Below are 23,696 nucleotides of genomic sequence, written 5' to 3' on the forward strand. Positions count from 1 at the left end.
CCACCACAGACTTTCAAGGCGACATATTAGAAACTTTCATTAATAATAACAACTTAGTCTGCCTAAACGACGGTAACATCACCTTTATCTCTAATAGCAATGGAAGCACTTCAGCCGTCGATCTAACAATCACCTCAAACCACATAGGAGCTAACTCAAGTTGGGAAGTCTTGAAAACTCTTAATAGTGACCACATGCTCATACTAACTAAATATAACTGTAATGAAACTTTCATAGAAGAAGAAATATTTACACCTAAATTTAATTTCTCAAAAACTGGGCAGGATTCTGCAAAGAATGCCTAAACCTTAAAGTTAATATTGAACTAAATGTGAATGAAGCTACTATCGAACTCACTAATAATATTTTTAAAATAACAGAAAAACACATACCTATAACTAAACCCTTTAGGAAAAATAAACCAGTCAGTTGGTGGACTGAAGAGATTAAAAATAAATGTAATCTTAGAAATCGTATGAGGAAAATCTTTAAAAAAACGGGCAAACCAGAATATCACACTAAATACAAAATAGCCAAAAATGAAGTCGGCAAACTAATACTTACAGCAAAACAAAAGAGCTGGCAACAGTTAGGGACATGTGGAAAAAAGTTAAAGCCATTCAAGGGCACCGCGCCATACCCACAGTCTTTCAAATACATAAACCAGCACTCTCTAATAAACAAAAAGCTAACCTACTTAGCAAAACCTTCAGCAAAAATAGCAGTAAATGAAAGTTTCCCTAAAGAATTTCTTGATCAACAAAAAAAACAAAAAAACATTACCCACTAATAAACCAACCGAAACCAAACAACCTAATAATGATAACCTTGAATTTAACCAACCAATAACCCTAATCGAACTTAAAACAGCACTCAAAGCTAAAAAAAAGTACTGCAACCGGACCTGATAAAATTAGTTATACTCTCCTAAAACATATGCCGGACGCAGCTCTAGAGGTATTTAATAAAATCTGGAGAGAGGGATCTATGCCCGAAGCGTGGAAACATGCTGAATGCTTTAGTCTACCTAAAGCAGGCAAGGATCACTCTCTGCCAGGTAGTTACAGACCGATAACGCTCACATCACATCTATGTAAAACCTTAGAAACTATTATAAATAAACGTCTCAATAACTACTTACTAGAAAACGACTTTATAGCAAATACTCAAAGTGGATTTAGATCTAAACACTCCACCATTGATCAAATAGTCAGGCTGCAAAATACTATTAATGACGCCCTAAGGAAATCTAATAAAGTAATAGCCATATTTATAGATATTGAAAAAGCTTTCGACATGGTATGGAGACAAGGCTTACTAACTAAACTTAACGATAAAGGAATAAAAGGCAACATGTTCAACTTCATCAATAACTTTATACATAACAGATCCATGGCAGTCAGAGTTAACGACCAGTATTCAGAAAAACCCAGATATACCAACCTTGTTCAGCATATTTATAAATGATCTAACCACGGCGCTTAACGTTAAAGAAAAACCGAACCAAGCTTCACCACTAAATACAGCACTATTTGCCGATGACTGCGCCATCTGGCGAACAGGCAGAGTAACCTCAGCTATCTGTAAAAAAAATGCAACTCGATATGAATAGACTTAATCAATAGGCCCTAACTTGGGGCATTAAATTATCTGAAACTAAAACCGTATTTATGATCTTTAGCAAAAAAAATATACCAGAAGAAAGGCAGTTAACTTCCAATGGCAAGCTAATACCTAGAGCTAAAGAATTTAAGTTTCTAGGAGTCATCTTTGACTCAAAACTAATTTAGACCTCATATCCTAAACTTAATTAAACCCCCACTAAATCTACTTAGGGCTATATCGGGCACAAGTTGGGGAGCGCAAACTGAGGCAATGCTCATGGTATACAAAGCCTGCATACTCTCCATACTCGACTATGGAGCATAAGCCTACAGGAGCGCCTCCCCATACCTACTCTACAAATTAGACGTAATTCAAAACCAAGCTCTTAGAATAATCGCTAGGGTACCCGCTAATACTAATGGACAAAGTTTAGAATCAGAGTTTAACATCATGCCACTGGACCATCGCAGAAAACTTCAGCACCTTAAGTACTACCTTAAAGTTCACTCATTTGATCATGAACACCCAGTGCAGGAACTTATCCCAGTGGCTACAAAAACAGGTGTAATCTTAAAATCCAACTTACAACTAGGCAACTCCTTTGCTACTACAGCGTATAATATAGAAACCGAAGTAGGAATTGATGATATACCAGTGGCAATGCACACCCCAAACCAACCAGTGTATTGCCACACACCTTACCTAATTAAACCAGCTACAGATAAAACCCCTTTTCCACCTTTTAAAAAAATACTATACGAAGTCTGTGCCAACGAAAACTACCCAGAGCACACCCACATCTTCACAGATGGCTCCAAAAACCCAGATAATGGCAGGGTTGGATATGCATTAGTAGAAGAAAAAATTACCTGGCATCCTAAATTAATCAAAATTGCTAGGCTGTCCCCCCTGTCCCCCACCAAATGACGCCCATGATTGGTGCTATGGAATTTTGAAAGTCCCGTAGGATTATATCAAAAGAGAAAGAGGTGCGCGTTTACATGAAGGAAATGTGGCGCAATTTTGATGGTCGTTCTAATTGAAATAGTGAGGAGAGCCAATAGGTTTTGCTTTTAGTTTTCCAAGAGTAGCTCTTTATTATGACCTTCTTGATGCTGTAGGGTGTCTCCCTAGGTTGCCCGTAGGGCCCTTAGAACGGGCCTGATCTCTTCTGATCGTGGCATGACAACCCAGGGGAGACTAGAACAATTGTGTAGGTCGGACGAGGTAGAGGCGGTGATGGAGAGCTTGATGTTGGATGCTGTTGCCATGGAGGTGAAGTGAGTTCGTCCGTTTTGCCCAAGGTCCTGCCAGCGCCAAGGAAAGTTTTATTTTGGGTTTGGGTGAAGGGGCTGGTATTCTTTTGTCCGACTCCTTATTGGAGTACGTGCTGGGCCATTATTTTGGTTTTATGTATGGACGGGTGCATTGTTATCATTAGTCAATGCACCCTATGGTATGTTGAGAGTGCATGCCGTGTTTGTGTTTACCTATATTTTATGTTATGGTTGTTCCTACTGTATTGAGTCCTTATTCTATGTTTCCAACGGCTGATCAAAGCCACCCATCCCCCCCCCCCCCGCTCCTTGAATTGCACAGTGAATGCAAGGAGGTGGGGGGTTATTAGTTACTCTAGCTATCTAATTTGAAGGGGATTTCCCTTATAGTATGAGTGTAGTTTAAAAAAGCCTAGTGCTTTGCATACAATAATTTTTAGGTAGTAGGTACGATTCATCCATAACAGACACACGAGTATCGGTAGGTATGCCTTTAGATAAATTGGTTAGCTAATCTTACTTGTATCTTGTTTTCCTTTAATGGCTATCGTCTGTTCTGTTGAAGTAACTATCACTCACCTTAGTCTGCTGTGGAAGGAATTGTATCTACTACCATACATACATATAAGTGCATAATAACATTTGAATATATTTTATTGAACAGTCCTCAGTTTATGTACAGTTCCTGGTCGTTGATTGGTTAATCCGCTCACTTGATGTTTCTGTAAAAGAGGTGGTATAATTGGTGAGTTCTATTATGGTTAAGTGCTTTGGTGACCCTGATTGGTTTTTGGTTGAGGATATCAATTGCTATTTGGAACTTATTTACAGCATGCACATAAGAAAAAAATCAGAAAAAAAATCAATATATAACACAACAATCTGCCAACAGTTGAGTACGTGGGAGCCTAGGTTAACCTATTATAATTTTAGTACTATCGGTTAGCTATCCTGCCACCAGAATCACCCTCCGAATTGGAGTGCTAATCAGGTCGAGTGCAACAGGGTGGCAACTTCTCTTTTGAGGGTGAGTGGTGGCAGTATGTTTATTTTGGTTAGTTGAGCGGCTAGTTTTCCCTATTTATTTTCCCTATTTTTATTTATATATCCCGTTGTCTGGTGTTCAACCTCTGGTTTGGAATGCTAATCGTGGTCGAGTGCAACATGGTGGCAATTCCGTTCCCAGTGGCTGAAGGGGTGACAGATGGTTTATAATTTTGGTTTGGTAGACTGTACGAACTGGTAGAGCGCGTGAAAGATTTCGTTTTTAGTTTTTTTTATCTGGTTGTAGTAGGTTATTAGGTATTATGGTGGCAGGGTTGTTAACGTTTAGTATTTTTAGTAGGTGCATTCTATGATTATTATGCAGTGGGCAGTCCATGAGATAGTGTTTCATATCTTCTGGCGTGCCGCACTGACAATTAGGTGAACATTTATTTACAATGGATAGACAGTTGTTAAGTGCCATTGAGTTTCCTATCCGTAGTTTAATTATTGTTTTATCAATTTGAGAATTTTTATGTTTAGGTCTAATAGAGGTAACAATGGGTTTAATATTATAGTGCCAGAAGTTTTTTGTTTGGTCCCAGCTTTCCTGCCATAAATTATTGTAATGTTTTTTAGCTATTGATATTAGTTCAGTAATACCTAGTGGGATAATTTGCTTATGTTTTATGTTGATGGCAAGTGCCTTTTTTCCCCCATAATCTACTATTTCGTTACCCATAATACCTACATGAGCTGGGACCCATTCTAGTGTTACGTCTAGGTTTAGTTGGTTTAGTTGGTTTAGTTCCCTGTAGATGGCTGAGATTATATCTGGTCTAGTGGTTCTATTAGATTAAATGGATTGGATGGAGCTGAGACTATCGGAAAAGATTACACTTGTGGTTTTTGATCCATTTTAGTGCTTCTAGAATGGCTGTCAGTTCTGCTGTATAAACTGAAAGAATATCTGATGTCCCCCCCCCCCCCCCACTTTACTCGAAATAATGTTCTCAGACAGCCACAATGACCTTCATTTTTTAAACTTTTGTGTATATGTAGGGCGCTCGCGATTAGTCGCACGAAATATTGTTAGAACCCAATTGTCTCCCCCACTTTTTCCTTGCAAATGACGCCCATGGCACCAATTACACCCCGCCTGTCACCAACATTTGGACTGCTGGTGCTCCCTTGCACTTGCCAGTGCAGGCGCCCCTCTCTAACCCTCCCCCACCTCTTTTCTGTCCTGGACAGAGGGATCCGGCCAAGGCCGGTCCTAGCCCGAGTACTCTGACTGTAAGAGAGCTAGACGGACATTTGGACATAAACACGCTCTCATTACAGTCAGAGACCAGCCTATGTCGCCGAGCTTTGCAATTGTTGTGACGGAGTGTCACGAAGCATAGCTGAATGTGGGTGCTGTCGGGTTTCTTTCTGTAGTAAGTGTATTAGTGATTAATATGTGGATTTTTTTGTATCACTTAACTCGAAAATGATTGATGTAAAGGTATTTGACGTCAAACATAGGATTGTTGTGGTATTAGAGCGGGACTCGTTGCCTACCGTTTGGTAGTCAGGAATTGCCAAAAAAAGACATAGGTTGGTCTCTGACTGTACATAATGAGAGCGTGTTTATGTCCAAATGTCCGTCTAGCTCTCTTACAGTCAGAGTACTCGGGCTAGCAAATGTAGTGCTTTTTGTATAAAATGGGTGTACTCCGGCCTGGTTTAGAGGGTGTGTCTGTTTAAACCAATATGCTGGGAGAAAGAGCTGGACATCAGGGTATGTGTCCCCCATGCAGGCAAAGGTACATACAAAACTTCACGGGCCTGCTGATATTAATAAAAATGTTATAGCCACTAAGGCTATATAGAAACATATAGCGAAATTAATTGTGGTCTGAGGCCACCTTTAGTAAGGACGCTTTCCAGACGGTTCGTCCACTGGACAATTCGGCCACAGACAATTCGTCCACTCACCTCGGACAATTCGTCCACTCGACTGCATTTTTTTCAAACATATTAATAGTTATTTCTTTGACATTGCAATCGTTTCTTAACATTATTTTGTGGTATACTATAACCAAAAAAGTAAAATAGAGTTAGAATTCAACATTACTATCCAGTTTTATTAACTGTTTGTATTCATTATCATGCGGATAATTCGTCCACGGACGATTCGTCCACTCGCTCGTACACGATGTGGTAAATAGGTAATGCAAGCCTCCGCGTCGGAAGAATTTATTACCCCTCCGTCCATACACCCCTGAGCGTGCTGTAACCTCACCGTGGTGCAGGGGTGTAACATTCTCTTTGAGAATGGCCAATACAGCACACATTGAAATTTTGAGTAAAAGTCAGTATCTATCTGTGATATTTGTATTTTGGCACAATTCTTTACAGTGTTTTTATTTAAATGTTGAATTTTTATATTGATGTTGATCATCACCTTATTTGTTTGCATTGCCATAGTTTGACACCCAATAGCCGATGTATTTTTCGTGCTGGGGTGTCGTTAAACATTCATTCATTCATTCATTCATTCATTCCGTCCATACAGGTAGTTAGCGGTGCCGCTTTGAAATAAGGCGTGTTGTTTTAGACGCTACTGGATCCAACTTGGTGAAACAAGCTTAAGCAGTAATGAGCCTGCATTGCTAATTACTTCACGATATCACAATAGAGTACACCTGTACACTTAATTGGTAAAGCAAACAGAAACCAAACAAGTTCAAAGGGAAGGGCTAAATATTATCTTTACTGGGCATATTGTACTAAAAACATCCTACGACATGTAGCGTGAAAGGCGTACATTATAGAAACAAATAATAACCGAATAAATAGAAACACCAAATAATTATGTCTGCAGAGCATTGTTACAAAAACATCTACCAAGCCTAATCTAATGCAATATCATTTATTTTCACCTTTGTAAATTTATGACACAGCAAAAAAAAATACGGGGTAAAATATATCTAATAATTTATTTAGCCCCCACGTACATGTAGTACACATTATTTAGGCCGTGGACGAAATGTACTGGGGAAATAAAAACCCAGTGGACGAATCGGGAACTGATTTTGTGTAGTGGACGAATCGTCTCTAGTTCCTCAGTGGACGAATTTTCAGTGGACGAATCATCCGTGGACGAATTGTCCAGTGGACGAATCGACTGCATCCCGTAAGGACTAGTGGTATAAAAAAAAATTTGTTGTTTGCGAGGACTGGACTGGCAACTCATTTTACGTGCCCCTATCCACTAGGGTTCAGGCACGCCCACCCCGGATTCAGCCTCTGACTTCGCCAGTGACCGACTCCGGGGCGGGGGGGGGGGGGGAGGTGTGTGAGAAAGATGCAGGTGACAATTTTTAATAGTGTGGTAGGACCACTTAAAAACGGGATAAAAAAAAAATAAAAAAATTGGGGTCTATCATTACGTATATTATTTATTATGTTAATATAATAGCACCATAATTAAAGATAAACCTATAACATTCTATTATTTTATAGTATGATTAGTGGGTGCAAAGTTATAATTCAGTTTTCAATCGGGCAGTTCGAAAATAATACATACTATAATTATTTATTTAATAATAATATTTATATATATATATGTATTATATATATATTTTTTTATTTATTTAATTTTAGCCCTGGAGGATAAAGGATTCGCAAAGGGGGGAACCCAGCGCCACCGAGCAATCCGGCGCTCCAACAGGCGGGGGCCCAATACGGTCAGTCCGGATTTGCGAGGAGGCTACAGTTGTCAGTTATTCATTTATAAATAGTTTGAATGGAATTATAACAACATCAAAGTTAGTGTGGCAGTGTTGACATAGTAACAAATTAGCAATATATTTTAGGGCTGCAACCAATCATAGACATGTACCACATTGGTTACTAAAGCTTGTATGAAAAGCGTAACATATTTGACATTTCTTGTTGACAAAACATGGCGTCCACAATGTCGACTGACACGGGTAAAATGTTTATTTTATTAAATATATATTATTTGTTTTGCCTCTGTAGCAGATAAATTGTGTAAATCGATTCAATGAAGTAACCGTTAATTTTCCGATATTTTAAATGCATTTGGATATCTAGTTTTTATGAGCCTGAAATTGACTATTAAGGAGCAATCGTTAGAATTTTTAGAAAATTTAACTTTTAAAAATAAAACTTTAAAAAGTAATAAGTCGCACCGGAAAGAGATCGACTCGTACCCATCTATATCAAAGGCTCTAAAGACTAACCCTAATCCTGACCATTGAAAGTGTGTGTGTGTGTGTGGGGGGGGGGGGGGGTACGGGTCGAACTCGTGCCAAATATACAAGTTTACAACCGTGTCCGGTGTATCGGCGCGTCCGGTGATTCGGCGCACTTGGTAGTTTGCATGAGTATGATTAGGAATTTGTCATGTTGTCGGAGTTTTTAACGAATTAAAGTTCAATTCCTTTTTCTATGGTTAATCAAGTATCAACATATTTATTTTTAAGGGTGCAATTTTTTTTTTTTTTTAATTATCAATAATTGTATAATAATTTCAAAATAAATCATTCACCTGTTTTCGTGTTTATAAATGCGAAGTAGGTCATCCTTACTGATATTAAGAATGTTAAAACCAGTCTAAAAACACCTTTCCCGCATTTTAAAAATTATAGTAAACAGTATAAATGTAATTATTTTTGTAACTGCTGCACAAGGTGGAATCGCCCAGTCTCGAAATAGATCGCCGAGCTTTGTAATTGTTGCGACGGAGTGTCACGAAGCATAGCTGAATGTGGGTGCTGTCGGGTTTCTTTCTGTAGTATGTGTATTAGTGATTAATATGTGGATTTTTTTGTATCACTTAACTCGAAAATGATTGATGTAAAGGTATTTGACGTCAAACATAGGATTGTTGTGGTATTAGAGCGGGACTCGTTGCCTACCGTTTGGTAGTCAGGAATTGCCAAAAAAAGACATAGGTTGGTCTCTGACTGTAATGAGAGCGTGTTTATGTCCAAATGTCTGTCTAGCTCTCTTGCAGTCAGAGTACTCGGGCTAATCTTACAGTAACAATCACTTGAAATCCATAGTTCGTAAAAGGTAAACAAATTTAAACTCAAGTTTTTCTTCAAACACATTCAGGTTCATAAGTAATGTTCAAACAAAAAAATTTCAATAGCAATTTTCACTGCAATTTGTCCAGCATTCTTAAAACGGAAATATATCATATAAAAAAATTACTGTTGGATATGTTTTATTTATTGTGTAAATGTGTACATGTGTAGCCAAAACAAGGATTCGAAAAGTGACTGTCTGGTGTTTTCCCTAGCTTGTTTTAGCATGGTGCAGCACCATGCCTCAATAGGAATCTGGATCGTTTCACCCTGAAACCATTTTGAACCCTGTGTTGTTTCACCCATAGACCCGTTCACCCAGGGTTGGTTCATTCTAAATCTTCTTCGTACCGAGTCGTTTTGCCCCAAAAGTGATTCGCCCCGATTATATATTTATTAGTGTAATTTTTTTGTTCGTTCATGGATCACAACTACAGTGGACTGTGATGAACTCTCACCTGGTTAGAACTGTAAAACTAATCAAATAGTTATCCACTAGTCCATCTGTAGTCCTTCCTACTTGGGTATGACCACCAAGCTAAGTGCTGCAACTCTAAATGCGTTATATCATTTTGACAAAAACACGACCCGGAATAGCTACATGTAGGTTCCGGCTTTACGAACAATAACAGCCCCTACTTTTTTACAACACCCCTAGTTTCACACAAAAGTTCAGTACTTTTTTGTTACAGGTACCCCATACTTGTTTCAAGCTTGTGGTGTTATCTATCAAAAACCTCAAACTTTGACCCCACCAGAAGTTATTTAATAACATTTACCGATGTCTACTAAATCTGTAGACTTGTAAAGCTTTTGAAAATAAGCCATATTTTTTTTCTCAACCATGTTTTTATTAACAAAAAAAAAAAAATGGCGAAACGACCCTACATAGGGGCGAACCGACTCAGTTAACAGTATGAATGGACCCGGGTCGAAACGATATGGGCGATCTAGTAACAGGGGCGAAACAACCTGTTACCCTCAGTAGTCTAGCACCATCTTGCCTTAATCAGCACTGAGATTAAACAAGCCTTTTTCACTAATTAATTCTAAAATTGCCTTTATAAAACATCCCAAAAGGTATTAGTAATTAATAAAATATGCCTTTTATATCATTTGCCATTCATTTATTAAAGCAAGCACATAAATTACATTAATGTTTATTTCAATGAATTTTTGTGCATTTTTAATGAAAAACAAGTGCCCCGAAAATGGTGAAAATGCCCCAAAAGTGTTTGGTCTACCATGCCTAGCCAAATTTCTAGGGAAATCAATACTGTCATTGACCTTAGTCTTTAGATTGTTCGTAGGCCTTACTCTGATGGTAAGAAAGCTATAGTCCGTCCCATCCTCCTACAAAAATGTTTTCAAAATAAGTTCATTTTGGTTTGACGCAAGAAACAAAGTAAAATTGTTTCGGAAATAACAAACACATTTTTTGGGTGCAATTTTGAAATCAAATAAATAAGTTACAAGTAGTATTTTCCATTGTTCATCAAGATAAACGTCTCCAGCACAATATTTATTATTGTGGTGTTTATTGCTGTACTGGAGGTCCAATAGATGTCAAAATGTTAAAAAAACAGGCCTTGGTGAACTATAAATTCTATAGTATGAAAAAAAGCATCCCCTGTAGGAAGGACTAGAGATGGACATTTGGACAGTTATCAACTTTCTCTTACCTGTCAGAGATCAATCTATATAAGTTCTGTGCAATCACGCCTACCAAATAGTCAAAGATTTCCGCTCTTATACAACACCAATTCTATGTTTGATGTTAAATACCTTTACATTGAGCTCCTTGATGAAAAAAATTCACATATTAATATTTATAATCACTAATACACACACTACAGGAAGAAACCTGTCAGCAAAAACATATTTAACAGGGACATTGAAAGGGGGTTCTGTCTTGGACGGTAAGAGAGTGTTGATGACTCTTCAAATATTCTTCTAGCATCGATCTTTTACCGTCAGAGTACTCGGACTGGCCCTACTTGAGTTCAGGCCACTGAGAATAGAAAATTTTCATAAAACACAATATTTATCAATCAGTCAATCAAGTCATCAACTTTTGATTATACAACCGGTTAGAATAAACTTAAGAACGATTTTAATTATTAGGACTATCTGCTTGTTGTCATGTTCACTGGGAAAATGTCCACAAATAACTAATTTGACCTAAAGTTTGATACTTCCACAGTAACTGTTGTTTTTTTTGTGTGCATATCCTGGACCTATCGAATTCTGTCCCATTAAGTTGATTAACAGGAAAACGCTATTGCACATGCTCAATCCAACAATTGGATAAATTTAATGACATTGTTTACCGTGTCCAATACAGAGTAAACTAGCAATACAGATTTTTTAATTACTTATCTATGTTGTCAACAAATTTAAAATTCCCAACATGAATTGAATATTTGTTATAGTTTTAACACCATCGACATCTGTCCCATGTCAACTTCACAAACGTGGAATGTATGGAAGACCACATTTATCACAAATTTGAGGGAACAACACAACAGATTGTCAATGAAACAAATGTAAATGAATTATGAACATATGTATATAGACAAGTTTTTGGTGAACATTGGTTGTCGACTAGCACCACTGTGTTCGATATTAGAAAGTTTCCTTTGCTTTCTATCCTTCAAAGTTTGTTTCGGAATTCTTTTTTTTTTTTTAGATGCTTTTTCTAAGCAGTCAATAAATTCATGAGTACAGGAACATGATTTTCCTGTGCTAGTAATTTTTATAGGTGGCTGAAAAAAAGAAGAAAAAGCTTACTTTTTGAAACAGTAAAAAAATCTACTAATGTTGTTTCTCAATAACAATTGTGGGTCTGTCTCAAACAGCCTTCCATACATTTTTTTACCCACTTTAAGAGTGTCAGTCAAGTGATTTGCAACTAAATATAAAGAAAACTCATTCACCGCCATCTATCAAATCTAGTTTCTTCCTGTATAAAGCTTTCAATATATTATAAACCACTGGATATGGTTTCTGTATGTAATAACTGAATTGCAGCTTCTGTCCCCCCCCCCCCCCCATTTTTTTAACCTTTTTGCCCCATCATTTTCTATTTTGATTGGTCAAGGCTTGTTTAGTTGATATATATGCAGAAGTATCAAAAGTTTGCATTTGCGCAGTGTAATTACACATAATGCAGAAGTGATATTGTATGAAATTTGAAGTGGGGGGGGGGGGGGGGGGAATTCGATAGTTTAGGATACCCAAACTCCAGCATATTTACATTAGTTCAATCATTTAGCCTGTAGGGACAATTATGATTTAAAACATTTCCTGCAGCTATCAATTATGCAATGGAATATCAAAGTTAAAAGTTTGCTATGTTTAACAACACCACTAGAGCATGTTGATTTATTAATCATTGGCTGATGGATGTCAAACATTTGGTAATGTTAAAGTATAGTCTTAGAAACGAAACCTGCTACATTTTTACATTAGTAGCAAAGGATCTTTTATATGCACCATACCATAGACAGGATAACACATGTATACCAAGCCTTTGATATACCATTCGTGATGCAATTGCTGGAATAAGAAATAACCCAATAAGCCCACCAATGGGGATCGATCCCAGGCTGAATGCGCATGAAATGAGCACTTTACCACTGGGTTATGTCTCAAACCAACTGATATATCAAATGCTATGGTATGTGTTATCCTGTCTATGGGGTGGTGCAGATAAAAGATCCATTGAGCACTACTAATGGAAAAATGTAGCAGATTTTCTCTCAAAGACTATTGGTATGTCTGAATTACCAAATCTCTGACATCCAGTAGCTGATGATTAATAAATCAATGTAGCAGGTTTTCTCTCAAAGACTATTGGTATGTCTGAATTACCAAATCTCTGACATCCAGTAGCTGATGATTAATAAATCAATGTGCTCTAATGGTGTCGTTAAACAAAACAAACTTTAACTTTTCACATCGGTAGAACCCAACCGCTGAATTTTCGATTATAATCGATCATTGAATAATCACTAGTTTGTACACATTTACTTTTTTAGCGTGCAGTACCTCATACTGGATCAAGTTCTTTACCGAGAGTGGAATTCCGGCGGGAGATGCTGCAAATTACGCTGTTACGTTCATTGACAACAGGATTGAGAAGAACATGTTGATGGACCTGTCCAAGGAATACTTAAATGACATGGGAATCACACGGCTTGGAGACGTCATCACCATCTTGAAACATGCCAAAACTGTACATACACAGGTCAGTACATGTACTACGATATCATCATGGTTAAACATTGTTGAAACAGAATATATGTGGATTCATTTGTAACTATTAATTTTTTAGCCATTTTGTGTTGTATGGAGCCTGTAAATGAGAAGTTCCTTCTCAGATAATTTTTGGAATTTAACCAGTAGAGATTGCTTTTGTGTAAGTACAATATTTTCTTGTCTATTGTTTTCTTTTATTTCTGGTAATACATCTATAGAATGATAAACTATTCTTTGATTAATAGTTATTATAGGTAGTATTAAACCAAATCTTCCGGCTGGGTCAAAGTTCGAGGTGCACTGAACCTTTAATAGAGAAGTGAACACCACAAGTCCTGTGTTGTGTGTAACACAAAAAATAGTTTCATCTGGGCAAAAAATGTATGCAATTTTATTTCATCTAGTACCACTGTGTCAATTAGCCTTGTGCTTGAAACATATGAGGGGTACCTGTATTAAAAAAAAAAAGTACTCAATTTTGTGCGGCACTAGTGTGGTTATAGACGCTACCTGTTATCTCTGAAATGAGCATTTGTACCTCCAATTTTTTCTGATTCACTTTAAGAGTAAGGGGTGGTAGTATTTATATCTGTGGTGTTTATGTCGATTGATACACTTTAGGTTGGAGTTTTAGCCACTTACGTTACTATTGTTGTCAATGGGATTTGATTTGGTAGTATACACCCTAAAAGCTCTGTTTTTCTTTAATGCAAGTTATGTGATGTAACCACATGCATTAGTGTTGTACATACTAAAGTACTAATCAAAATTATACCCAGGTGATTTTCAGTCTTATATATTAGTTATGAAAATCCCTGGAATAAAAACCATAAAAATGTGTCAGTATTATCATGACCTGTTATGGCATTCAAACAACCGGTACCTAAAATGACAATAAATGACCTGTTATAGATAGAAATGTGAGATTTATTTACAGTTTTACTGCAGAACATATGTAATATGAAACAGACTATAACACCAAGTTTGATATTGAACACACCTGAGACCACCTCTCTGCTTAGCTTAGTACTTGTGAGTTCACCTGTCAAGTGTAATCAACATAAACCTGGGTGTTATAGTCTGTTCCAAAATACATATGTTTTGCAGTAAAATTGTAAATGTATCTCATATTTCTATCTATAACAGGTCATTTATTGTCATTTTTTCTACCGGTTGTTTGAATACCATAACAGGTCATGATAATACTGACACATTTTTATGGTTTTTATTCCAGGGATTTTCATAACTAATATATAAGATTGAAAAATCACCTGGGTATAATTTTGATTAGTACTTTAGTTATGTATCTTGTTTTGATGCAACAATTTATAATTGCAGGAGGCTAGAGAAAAAACATTGAAAGGAACCTCTGTTACTGCCCTGACATCGAAGTCTGCCAGTACTACCAGGGATGCTAGTACCAGTAGCATGCCAGCAAGACGTTCCACTCGTAAGTTGTTATGAATGAAAGAATGAATTAATGTTTAACGATGCCCCAGCACGGCTGCTGGGTGTCAAACTAAGGTAAGTGTGTAAATGAAGTGATAATTAACATCAGTATAAAATGCAAGAGTTAACTTAAAAGACAGTGTGAGGCAACATTTTGTTTTCAAAATTTTGATTAGCAATATTTCTAGCCAGTTGAAAATTGTTTAGTGTTTTAAACTTGTTAAGCGATTTCTGACAATTGTGTAGTATATCATGACGCGATACTGAACAAAATGTTTCCTGAGAGTAAAGAGCAAGTTATTATGTAACTAGAGCTAATATTCAGTAAATTCTGCATAATGTCTTACAGTGAAATTGCTGCTTTTTAGTAGTTGGAAATTAATATAATAATTTTTGGAGATTCTGATTTGTTTTTCAAGACAAAACAATTATAAACATTTTCATGAGTGTATGCTGTGTGGGAGGAGTTAATACCTCTGTGTCTTGTAACCCCCCCACAAAAAAAAAAAAAATCTTGATAAAATAGCTCTTGCATACTGAAAATGTTTATGTAACAAAAAAAGAAGAAAAGAGTACTCTTTGTATACTTGTGAACATGTAGATAATTGTGAATGGCCAATTACAAAAATATATTTCAAGATGACTTATTGTGTCTTATTGTGTCTTATTATTTTGTTTTTGTTACAGCTGTGAGCAGGATAGTTGATCACTACTGTAAGCTGGTTAGCGATCCCGATGCTGTTCCGATGAACTCCCCATCGCCCAAACCTTTGAGCAAAGTGCTCGCAGATATCACTGGTAACTAACAGTGGAATTTGTTGATCTTCATTCATTAATTAATGCTATAAGTTCACAGATGACTAGCATGCCAGATTTTAGTGCTACTCCAAAAATATTTTTTGTCCTCGTTTTTTAGAAAATATTTTGTGGGATATTAATTTCAGTTCTGAATTTTAATATTGAAATCACTGTTCCATTACATAGCATTTGCTTTTAACAGTTTGATTTTACTGTAGCAGCCAAATTAATTACATTTTTGGCTGATTTCATACAGGTCATAGAAAACATGGAAAATCAAAGAAAGGCATGGAAAATTGTGAAATTTTGTGTGGGAAGTTGTGAAAAATTAAAATTGTTTGATAATTAATTTGTTTCCATTTAAAATTGCCTAAGAAGAGATAGCAATTCTCATCCAAGCATTACTGATCATGTTGATTATGATAGAAAAGTCTGAAAATTATTGCCATTAGAAAATTGGAAAATCATGGTTCGTATTTAGTATGAGAAGTTGTCCCAGTCACTTTCAGTCTCTTGTTGTCGTGTCTTTCAGAAGTGTCCAAGAAATCGTCTGTGTTCGATCGACTTGGCAATGAATCTACTGGAGGATCCAAAACTGTGACAGTGACAGGCCTTGACAATTTGATTCTCAACAGAAGTAATTCTCCACAGGTGAAATTGTCTTGTTGTTCTTTGTAAAAACAAAATAATAATTACTAATTTAAAAAATTAAAATGTATTAATGATTAAAATCAAGAAAGAATGAAGTCCAGTTATAATGAATGGTATTTTGTTTACTGTTGATCCAATGTTATTATTTTTATATTATTTTAAAAAAAAGAGGATAAAATGTAGTGTTGAAACTGGCATCTGTGATATCCAGATTTCTGTGTAAGTCAGCTGGATCTCAAAGTCCTGTTGAGTAACAATAACTTGGTTGACATCCGTATTATACAGCACTCAGCACATTTCATCAGTCTCCTTCGAATCTGCTGGGGTCTCGTTACACTTTCATTCATTCATTCATTCATTCATTCATTCATTCATTCCATTCATTCATTCATCAATCCATTCATTCATCAATCCATTCATTCATTCATTTGAATCTGATTCACTGCATATAAATTAAATACCCCCTATACTCAAAAGTATTATTTAAGAAAAAGTCTTTGTTTTCTTGTATTTTTGTACCAGTTGTCAGTTTTCAACAGACTGGGTGGTAAAACAACCGTGAAGAGAGCTGCCTCTTCCACCTCACCTGATGACGACGATTCTAATGGAGACTCGGCTCAACTGGAGTACGCTGGTATTTTTAAAGCCGTCAGCACTCCCAAAAAGGCCAAAATTTCTGTGACCAGGACCCTGAAGAAACCAAAGACAACTGCCAAGATGCTGGCTGCGAGGAAACTTGTCAAGAAAACAATTAGTGAGTTCCTCCGGTAGTATTTGTAATTTAGATTTGCCCACAAAAGATTCAGCATTAATCTATCATATCTATTAATCTAATTTTCCATTCTATATATTTATTGTTCTTAGTGATATCTCACTTAATTGTTGGAATACAACAGCTCTGTACAACAGCTAAGATTTTACCATAAGTGTTTTTGTTAAAAATGTGTCTTATTTTATGTCGGGTATAGTTAATGTTTTTTTTATTGATCTTAATATTTTGTGCTGAGTGCCATTAAACATTAATTCATGTATTGTATATAATTAAAACAAACAACGTTTAATAATAAAATTTAAAATAAAATAATATAAATACATTTTAAACATTCATTCATTATTCACCACAACACAATACACTGTTTTGACAAAATGTTTGTATCGATTTTCGTGCATTTATATACCTTTTGTCTTGCATCCAATAACCGATTTTCCTTCGTGTTAGGTGTCATTAAATATTTTTGTTCTGTGTTCGTTCATTCATTCATTCACTCTGTAATGTATTGGATATACAGTGTGTGCATTTTGTATAAAGTAATGTAATTAGTAAATAATTCAGGCCCATTGCGTTAATAATTACAGATAGTAAATAAGTATTAAGTGTTAGTTCTGTTTGTCTGTTTCTTTATAACGCAGTGTGTATAATTCTAACAATGTTTTTTGTATGTCGTGAACTTAATATGAAGTGAAAACAGGTCATGCCTGACTCATGGCAATGTGTATTTTGTATCATATAAATTGCATTTCAGAAATGTACCTTAGAGAAAAACTCATTTAAAAACATCAAAAAGAATAAAGGCCATATTTAACTTAATATATTTACAATGCTTAAACACCTACATTTAAGAAAAACAGGTTTTGTAAATTCAGCCCTAAATGTATATAATTTTTATATTTCATGTCCAGTTATTCAGAAGCCTGAAGTGTCCACTACCTCTCACTCTCTGGGCACTTTGGCCTCGGACAACCTGAATGAACAGCCGAGTGTTAAAGCCCGGCTTGGGAAGAAAGTGACTGCAGCAGTCTCCAGCACCACGCCCACCATCACAGTACGACTGAACCCAGACGTGAAGAAAGACCTGACACCTGCACACATTGAGTCCAAGCTTATCAGCATGAGGAATAAAATTGGTAAGAAGTAATATTAACTTGCAGGGTTATTATTTATAATTACTGCTTTGAATGCCAGTCACAATATATTTTAAGGTAAGCAACACCTGCACACATCAAGTCTAAACTTATCAGCCTGAGAAATAAAATTGGTAAGAAGTAATATTAACTTGCAGGGTTACTCTTTATAATTACTGCTTTGCATACCAGTCACAATAAAAGAATATCAATGGGTTTTTTCTTCAGTATTTCTAATTGATTAATTGAACAAATTGTTAATAGTGAACATAGATGTCATACTATTCTAGAATACTTGACAGGCATTGGAGAGAGACTGTTTTAGCAGCTTGTATTTTAAAGTGAAAAGGCTTGGAATTGAGTAAATTGCAGAATGTAGCTTTTATATAAATGTTATCTTTGAAATAAATAATCTACAAGTTCCTACCATCCAATAGACTTGTGGAATAACCCTAATGGTAACTAGGCATTGTGTATTGTACTTTTACACCAGTTGTAGAGCACAGTAGTGACTTTTAATAGTTGAGCCGATTGGATTGAAAATGGTATCTGAAATAACTAGAAGTTAAATATTTACTCTGCTTGACCTCAAAATGTAAAATTAAGTGTGTGCATCTTTATTAGCTGTATAGGCCTTTCATTAATAATTTACAGGGTTACATGATTAATTTTAAGATTTAAATTTTTTTTTTTATTAAAATCTGTACTCTGTGTATATAAAAGTATTTATTTAAAATTATTTCCAGATATTAAGTCAAGGCTTGGTCCAGCAACATCAACAGAAAAAGGAGCTGAATCTTCTTCCAGTAAAAGGTCTCTGACAGTCAGTAGACATAAAACAAAAGAGTCGGGTGTGTTTAGTCGACTTGGGAAACAGCCAACTTCATGATACATCAGATCTTTTACATCCCTTTTATCAGTATTGGTATTTAACCTCTGAGAGGTTACTGGAGGCTTGAGTCTGTGGTCATTCTGATCTTACCCGACATTGGTGTTATTGAACAAAAAAACCCTTCTGTTTTCCCCTGTGGTATCTCTATGCCTGTGAGAGAGAATAGCCATAATATTAACAGTTCCGTCCCTGTCTGCATGAAAGTGGATGATTTGGTTCTCTTACTGCCATACAATTCCCCAGTAAGCTTATATTCTAGTGATGGCTGGGCAAAACAATTAATTCCTGATTGTAAGCTAATGAATTCTGATTTATGTGGTGGATATGGTTTGAGTTGAATAGATTGTGATAACTGACAAATGTGTTCTAGCATTTTATCCGTAAGACATCTTGAGGGTTTGAACAGGACTAGCTCTGGTTGGGCAGAACATTCATCAAATTGTCGGTTAACCTTCACAAATTGTAGAGATCTAGTTATTTTCTAACAAAATATCACTTATTACATGAATTTCCTTTTGCAAAATTAAAATGAAATTTGCCAACTTTAAAATTCACAGTTTATGAATTTGGCAAGTGTCGGGACTAGCCCTGAGTTATGTATAATGTAATTGTTTTAATGATAATTGTAATTATGCAATTATATTACCATAAGTGGACATTCTTATGAACTCTTTTGGAGCCACGGTTTGGCTATTTTAGTTAAGTGAACAAAGAATGGGTCCAGTTCTATTTTGATGTATAGGGAAAATATTTGTAATGGTAAAATGATTTTTATTTTATTGTCAAATAATAAAAAGAGAAACATGTTTTTATTAATTTATATTGTACAAGTTTTGACAATAAATTCTCTTCTGTTTTTTTTTATTCATAAGGAATGATGTTGATAAGAAGTGTAAATTTATAACCGTATAATCTGCTTCAGGCACTAAGATAATTTTATTACAACACAATGAGGTTCAATATATTGTTATTCAAGAATTTGTAAAAAAATAAAAAAGATTTTACAAATGAAGATTTTATTTCTAAAAATATAATTTTACAAAACTGCACGTGTATTTAGTAATATTATAAAGTACTTAAAACAAAAAAGTGCTATATTTACATACATGTAGTATCTTCCGTATGAAATAGATCAAATATCTGCTTTAATTTACAGGTGCAAGTTAGACTACCAACCTTAAATTAACCCATAGGGACGGGAGATGTATTTTACTGTTTGTACATTTTTGTATTAATGTTCTATTCTGTGTCCATGTAATTACTGCCATTTATATTTTTCATTCTGGGGTGTCATTAAACATCTATTCTATTCTATTTACTACCATTTGTGCCAGATATTGGCTCTTTGAATCTAATCCCAGTTTGGTGTATCTAGTCTTGCAGTTATCAACTTCGTATTTGTTATGGTGAATTACCATCACTAACAATAGCTGTACTACTATTTTTTGAGGGGTTTAGTGTGGGTGGATAGACGTATAAAATAAACGTTTTGTACATTTTAAATGATTCACTGAATATGACTGCATATATATTTGTAAATACATGAATAATTGTATATTTATTAATAAATAACTGTCTACATAATTGTAAGCATCGGAAGTGAAGGGGAGTGCACTGCTTCCCCTCAACTCTGAAGATAATGAATTAGGACCCTAGTTGAAATGCCATCATCTTTTGATGCTTATAATAACTTGTAGATTTCATCTTTGTTTTGATTCACCTATTGACCAACCTGTGTCTTTTTACAACTTAAAGTGGTAACAGTGAAATAAAAACAAATATTAGCATTCTTTCTGTTTTGTTTTGCTTTTTTGTTTATTTTTAAATCTGACTGGCATCGTGGTTAGGCCATCGATCTACAGGCTGGTAGGTACTGGGTTCGGATCCCAGTCGAGGCATGGGATTTTTAATCGAGATACCGACTCCAAACCCTGAGTGAGTGCTCCGCAAGGCTCAATGGGTAGGTGTAAACCACTTGCACCGACCAGTGATCCATAACTGGTTCAACAAAGGCCATGGTTTGTGCTATCCTGCCTGTGGGAAGCGCAAATAAAAGATCCCTTGCTGCCTGTCGTAAAAAGAGTAGCCTATGTGGCGACAGCGGGTTTCCTCTAAAAACAGTGTCAGAATGACCATATGTTTGACGTCCAATAGCCGATGATAAGATAAAAAATCAATGTGCTCTAGTGGCGTCGTTAAATAAAACAAACTTTACTTTTTGCACCGACCAGTGATCCATAACTGGTTCAACAAAGGCCATGGTTTGTGCTATCCTGCCTGTGGGAAGCGCAAATAAAAGATCCCTTGCTGCTAATTGGAAAGAGTAGCCCATGTAGTGGAAACTGGGTTTCCTCTCAAAATCTGTGTGGTCCTTGACCATATGTCTGACGCCATATAACCGTAAATAAAATGTGTTGAGTGCTTCGTTAAATAAAACATTTCTTTCTTTCTTTGTTTTTAAATCTATTCACTAAAGACTGGATGTTTATTGCATTACTTTAAATCTCGAACCATGAATCTGAGCATGATCACTTAGTAATTCATTGATTATTTTGATTATAGTTAATTTAATTTGTATGCGATTTATAAATATTTCTTTTCATGACTATAAATAGTAAGGACAATATTTGATTAAGTAGCAATGGGTGTGCAAAGATTGCTGTTTGGAATTAAATTATAATATGTAATATCTCGGCTGGAATTACTGATTCAGAAAAATTTAAAACCAATTTTCCTTTACATTTTCCCCCTCAAATTTGTTTTGCAACCAGGCTATTCCTGACTAGAGTGCACTTGATGTTAAAGTTTCAATTTTGAAATTTTGGATTACCAAAGGATCGTTATATGTTAAATCTGATGTAAATCTTTAGTTTTATAACTTTGGACTTACTCGTAAAATTAAAACATTAAAATGCTTCTGACTAGTACAAAAACAGCAAGACAATATACAACACTCCTATTTAAAACGAAGTAGGCTGGTTTTGGGTTTTTCTGTTGTTGTGTTTGTGCAATCACTAACATGTAAGTTTAATGTTATGTAAGTTTAATGTTGTGTAAGTTCAAGGTTATGTAAGGTTACGGAAATGTAAGATTAAAGTTATGTAAGTTTAAGGTTAGGTAAGTTTAATGTTATGACCGACCTCGGTGGTGTCGTGGTTAAGCCATCGGACATACGGCTGGTAGGTACAGGGTTCGCAGCCCGGTACAGGCTTGGCTTGTCTTGTCTTGTCTTGACCCATGATCAAGTTCCTCCAAGCGTGTTATCATCCGACTCGATACATTTTAATATGAAGGTCAAATATGTTATGGTTACTTCCTGAGTCACTATAACGTTCTAAAATTAATAACAATACCAAGTCACAGATCCTAGTTTACTACGTAGTTTCTGTGCATGAAATGCACTTTGAACTCCAGCAAACCTCAAAATGACTTGAAACATACTGGATTTGCTAAGCATACAGTTGTCAAAATACAACAACAGAAAAAGCAAACAAAAAAAACGGTAAAAGAAGAAAAAGCTGTAATTGTGGAAAATATTTTGAACTGCCTAATAAGTACCTTTAAATGGTCTGTACATCACTATGAGCAGAATAATTGGCGATAAAGATTTATTTTCATGCCTATCCAATCAAAGTTCAAAAGCATCTCGATTGCTAACAAAGGCAGAACAGAATTGTTTGATCCATTATGTTGATGCATTTTTGAGTTAATGCCGACAGGGCTACGAAATTTGCCTTACATCTTTTGCCCAAACTACTTAGCCACAGAGAACGTTGGCTAAGGATTAATATACATGCTCATGCTGGGCAATAAAAGAAACACGGATCAGGCTTAGGGTTACCTTGAAACTCGTCACAGTAACGAACGGTTCCAGGTAATAACTTCGATACAAGTCTCCGTATTTGTTAACCAAAAACGTCTAACATAACTGCAAACTAGGCTGGCATTATTTAATATCATTTTATTAATTTTTTAAATTTTCATTTCCCTTTTTGTGCTTATATCCAATTAATGCTCAAGCACTCTGTCCTGGACACACACGTCAGCTATCTGGTCTGTCAGTCCAGAACAGTGGTTAATGGTTTGTGAAAGAAAAGTCGGTGTATAGTGACGTCGCTAAATCATCTCGGGTTGTGAGCGAACCAAGTACATCCTTTATTATTTTATTTGTACTGTATTCATATAATTATGTAAAAATTTATAGTTTCAGTTTAAAAAGTCTGCTTAATTTTCTTTATACATGTATTATAACCATTAACAGGAAGTTACACGGTCAATACGTTTTATACAAAAATGGCTGAGTGAAATACATTTCTGTTCTGTTCTGCTAATATGTGAGTTATATAATAATTTGAATATGTCCTTGGCACATTCTATCACAGCTATATTGTTTGCATTTACCTCGGTAATAATCTATAGACTGCTTGAACTAAGCTGTTGTCTGTAATCGCCATAAGTTAATCAGCGTAAGTAAAATGTTTTGTGCCATATCTGAAAACTAAATCGACGATTATATGAATGTTAGTAACTAATGCATAACCAAAACAGCTATCCAAGTAAGCAACCCATACGCACAGCGACCATAAACTATGTACACTGTATGGTTTACATTGTGAAATTACTGGGATGTGGTGATTCAGTAAGTATATGCATGTGTCCATTTGAAGGTCGAATTGAAAACTTATTTTGTTAAAAGAAATGTACTAACGAAAGAAATCAATGGCGTAGCCAGCATGAGGCAGACGAGGCGCTTGCCTCGTCTGGGATTTCCCCAGA

General features: G+C 35.7%; 1 protein-coding gene across 2 annotated transcripts; it reads left to right on the forward strand.

The window, feature by feature from the left end:
* Nucleotides 1-7,391: 7,391 nt before the first annotated feature.
* LOC121371547 (uncharacterized protein C19orf47-like) lies at nt 7,392-20,710 on the forward strand. Of its 2 annotated transcripts, none has more exons than XM_041497522.1 (8): nt 7,392-7,600; nt 13,009-13,217; nt 14,567-14,678; nt 15,365-15,475; nt 16,008-16,126; nt 16,649-16,880; nt 17,807-18,031; nt 18,775-20,710. In XM_041497522.1, exons 2-8 carry the CDS (start codon nt 13,116-13,118, stop codon nt 18,915-18,917), a joined length of 1,044 nt encoding a protein of 347 aa, XP_041353456.1. In that variant the 5' UTR covers nt 7,392-7,600; nt 13,009-13,115; the 3' UTR covers nt 18,918-20,710. The 2 variants fall into 2 exon arrangements, with proteins under 2 accessions (XP_041353456.1, XP_041353455.1); XM_041497521.1 differs by lacking the exon at nt 7,392-7,600 and adding an exon at nt 7,690-7,846.
* Nucleotides 20,711-23,696: the final 2,986 nt, after the last annotated feature.

This window comes from Gigantopelta aegis, chromosome 4 (genome assembly GCF_016097555.1).
Source record: "Gigantopelta aegis isolate Gae_Host chromosome 4, Gae_host_genome, whole genome shotgun sequence".
Classification (NCBI taxonomy): Eukaryota; Metazoa; Mollusca; class Gastropoda; order Neomphalida; family Peltospiridae; genus Gigantopelta; species Gigantopelta aegis.

Bases quoted from the DNA above. Each gene is read 5' to 3' on its own strand.
- LOC121371547 (XM_041497521.1), top strand. From the start codon at position 7,819: ATGGCGTCCACAATGTCGACTGACACGG. The intron at 7,847-13,008 runs GTAAAATGTTTA...TTACTTTTTTAG, and splicing joins CACAATGTCGACTGACACGG to CGTGCAGTACCTCATACTGG. The intron at 13,218-14,566 runs GTCAGTACATGT...TTATAATTGCAG, and splicing joins CCAAAACTGTACATACACAG to GAGGCTAGAGAAAAAACATT.